This window comes from Trachymyrmex cornetzi, unplaced genomic scaffold, assembly GCF_001594075.2.
Source record: "Trachymyrmex cornetzi isolate Tcor2-1 unplaced genomic scaffold, Tcor1.1 scaffold579, whole genome shotgun sequence".
In the NCBI taxonomy this organism is placed as follows: domain Eukaryota; kingdom Metazoa; phylum Arthropoda; class Insecta; order Hymenoptera; family Formicidae; genus Trachymyrmex; species Trachymyrmex cornetzi.
The window spans coordinates 1,394,901-1,398,151 of record NW_017299892.1 but is presented as its reverse complement, the minus strand read 5'-3'; the positions used below and the strand labels follow the sequence as shown (position 1 = coordinate 1,398,151).

At 29.6% G+C, this 3,251-nt stretch overlaps 2 protein-coding genes across 2 annotated transcripts in view; one reads left to right on the top strand and one right to left on the bottom strand.

Moving 5' to 3' along the window:
• The window catches only part of LOC108766331 (transmembrane protein C9orf91 homolog), a 10,101-nt gene extending 9,308 nt beyond the window's left edge, over positions 1-793 (bottom strand). Inside the window, exon 1 of the mRNA XM_018515547.1 lies at positions 524-793. The gene's annotated coding sequence lies outside the window, so the exon portion shown is untranslated. The remainder of the gene's footprint in view (positions 1-523) is intronic.
• Positions 794-1,383: 590 nt separating this feature from the next.
• Ttc19 (tetratricopeptide repeat domain 19) lies at positions 1,384-3,045 on the top strand. Its single transcript, XM_018515556.1, has 4 exons — positions 1,384-1,698; positions 1,917-2,179; positions 2,410-2,717; positions 2,802-3,045. The coding sequence occupies exons 1-4, from the start codon at positions 1,384-1,386 to the stop codon at positions 2,999-3,001; spliced, it is 1,086 nt and encodes a 361-aa protein (XP_018371058.1). The 3' UTR covers positions 3,002-3,045.
• The last annotated feature ends 206 nt before the right edge of the window (positions 3,046-3,251 follow it).

Sequence of the window (3,251 nt, the reverse complement as noted above, 5' to 3'; positions counted from 1 at the left end):
TATTTTAATAATATTTCGAATAAAGCTTTATATAAAATATGTATAAAATATCTATATAGCATTTCAAAAAATGAATATTAATAAATATTTATCATATAAATATATTCTGTGCTGTCTGGGATATGTATATCTCGATGATAACAATAAATAAAAGTACAAACTGATGTAGTGAAGCCAGTTAATCTAATTTTATTAATTTCTTCAGTTTCGCTAATTTCTTAATTAGCCAAATTGAAATTACAATTTAATTGAGATTGGGGCCAATTGAGATAAAAAGCCAAAAAGTCCACACGTAAAAATGGCGCGAGTATCTTATCGATGATGAGTTTTGAAATTAAATGGAATGATTAGTGCTGACACCTTTAAATCTTCCAGTGATTTAATTATTTCCCAAAAAATTTGTCTTTGAAAGCAAAGCTAATGGATAATCGCATCACAATAGTTCTTTCCATTTTTACGCAAGTAGGATACCGAGTCGTAAAGTTATCGTTTTATAGATAATGACGTCATTAGCATTACTTACCTACTTTGGTGATAAGGTTTGTTTTTTATGTCTCTGAACAACAAATATACGTTTGTTTCACTTCAACTTATTGCACCAGTTCAGTGATGAGTGCAGGAATAAAAAACAGACCTAAAGTTATCGCATAGCGACACAGGTTATATAACCTCACTTTTAAGGCGATGTTAACAAGATTCAATAAAATACATGATCTCGAGCTTATGCAGATTATAGATAAAAGCTTAATTACATATCTCACTTGTCAGAATGCAAATGTCACGTAATGGCTCCATCAACAGCATTATTTTAATTGAAATTAATTTTCTTAATTCAATAACACTATTAATGAAACAAATATATACATGTCATACTCTTGTTTTAATAAAATTCTGTTTCGCTAATACTGTTATTGATTTAAGATTATTTTCAATTAAAATAATGTTATAACAATTAGTTGCAAAATTAACTTTTATAATTTGATTTCTATGTCAGAAATGTTTTTTTATGATTATTTCCGACCGTTGTTTTGCTAACCTTACTGATCTAGTCATGATAGACTTTTACATTAAATATAATCAAATATATCGGCATTGGTATTTTAGACAAAATAACTAGCGGCGGTTATTTGTAGAAAAATTTCACTTGCAACAACGGCGGAAACGGCGGGTAAAAATTTATTGACATATTCTTAATTGACCAACCAGAAGAAGTTTCACTAATTGACCAATCAAAAAATGTTTCAAAGCATTTGTAGCATCTCATGGAACAGAACGAGCAGAACACAGAACGAAGTGTCTGAAAGTGCACTTGCTACTGATGATCAGCTGGTGCTACGTTGCGATGTGTTGACGGTGTTGACATTAGTCCACCTGATTGTCAAAATGTACCGTCTGAATTCGATATCGCATATGTCGAGATGCGTTCTACCAAATATTAATTTTATTCGTTCCGGAGTGAATACTCGACGTAATGTACATGTTTATAAAAATGTTTTTGTGAAACTCCCGCGATTTACCGCTAGGATAGAAAGATATCGTTTCAACGATAGTCACAAGTCGCAGGACAGAAAATCCAGGATGCTCCTTGCAGTATCGTTGCCTACATTAATTTTCAATTATCTTCTTGGTATCGAAGATACCGACGAAGAAGTCCCGGAAGTCATTATGACGATCAAACGATCCGTATTATTGATACAGGTTAGATATATGTATATGTTGAGACTATCTTATGTATTTAATATTTATGTAAGAATAAATATTTTAAATATATATAAATATATTACATGTAATATTCGTACATATATATAAATATTTTTTTAATATATATAAATGTTTATGATGAAACGATATTAAGAGGGGTTGAATCTTCATTTGAATCTCATACAGTTTCAGCAACATTTGCTTTCCCTTTATAGAAGGGAGAATATGATAAAGCAGAGCAAATGCTACACTTAGCGTTACGCCAAGCACAAACCGTACAACATTATGATGCTGTCACATACATCTATGATGTAATGGCTAATCTTGCTTTCGACACTGGAAAATATCGCAAAGCAGAGCAATTGTTCGTATCAGTTTTGCAAAGGCTAATGTCGAATGGAGCCACAGAAGATGACATGCGAGTCATCCATATAAGCCTGAAAATGGCCAAAGTGTTTGAACATCTTAACGAGCCAAAGTAAGCAATATAATCTTCAATAACTTTACTGTTTTTTTTTTTATAAAGCATGGCGTGGAATTAAAGATTTATATTCTAAAAGATTACATATAAAAAGCAGAATTAATTCTAAATTTTAATAATTAACCATCATATTTCTAATTAACTCATATTTCTCCTTTTTGTTATTAGTACATTATAGTATATTATAGTATATTATATATAAGATATATATTTTTTATTTCACACAGGAAAGCAGAGCAGGGTTATATATTTTGTATGGAAAATTTGAAATCACACATCGAAAAAGATCCTGATAATAAAGACGCTGTGTTGCTACAGGGTATAGCTTTTGATTGGTACGCGCGAATGTTACTTTCACAATCTCGATATACCGAAGCTTTGAATTATCTCCTTCAAGCTTATAATATATGTAAAAAAATGAATGGTGAAGAACACGAACAAACTGTTGTTCTGCTTAATGATTTGGGAACAATTTGTTGTATACGAGAAGAATATGATGAAGCTATTAAATATTTGTCTGCCGCAGTAAAAATAGGTAAAAGATATCACAATGAATATCAATATACTTGTAACTTTTATAATTATTAATCTCATATAATATACTACATAATATTTTTAGGGGAAAACTTACCTGATATGGTTGACTTGGGTTCAATTCACGTGAATTTAGGAAGTGTGCTTCTAAAAAAAGGTTTATATGATGAAGCTAAAAAATCTTGTCAACGAGGAAAAAAAATAGCTGAAAGTAAAGAAGACAATGAGTCTTTGTTAGAAGCAGATGAATGTCTCAAGGAAGTAAAAAGATTACTGTCGTTGTAAATCCTTATGATTATTTCAGATAGTTGTTAAAAATATATGTTTAAAGAAGATTTAGAGAATTAGCATTGTAAATATATGTAAAAAAGTATTTAAAGAATTTTAATGATTGTAATAAAGGTCTGATTCCAAAATATAATTTTTTAAATAAAATAAACTATTTATTATTTGGTATTCAACAGACTAGTCATTAATATAAAAAACACGTTTTACTTCTGGAATGTTATAATTTAATATATTTCATATGTGTAAT

Excerpts from the sequence above, each read along its gene's own strand:
- Ttc19 (XM_018515556.1), top strand. The coding sequence starts at position 1,384 with ATGTACCGTCTGAATTCGATATCGCATATGTCGAGATGCGTTCTACCA. Across the intron at positions 1,699-1,916 it reads GATCCGTATTATTGATACAG|AAGGGAGAATATGATAAAGC; the intron begins GTTAGATATATG and ends TTCCCTTTATAG. Across the intron at positions 2,180-2,409 it reads GAACATCTTAACGAGCCAAA|GAAAGCAGAGCAGGGTTATA; the intron begins GTAAGCAATATA and ends TATTTCACACAG.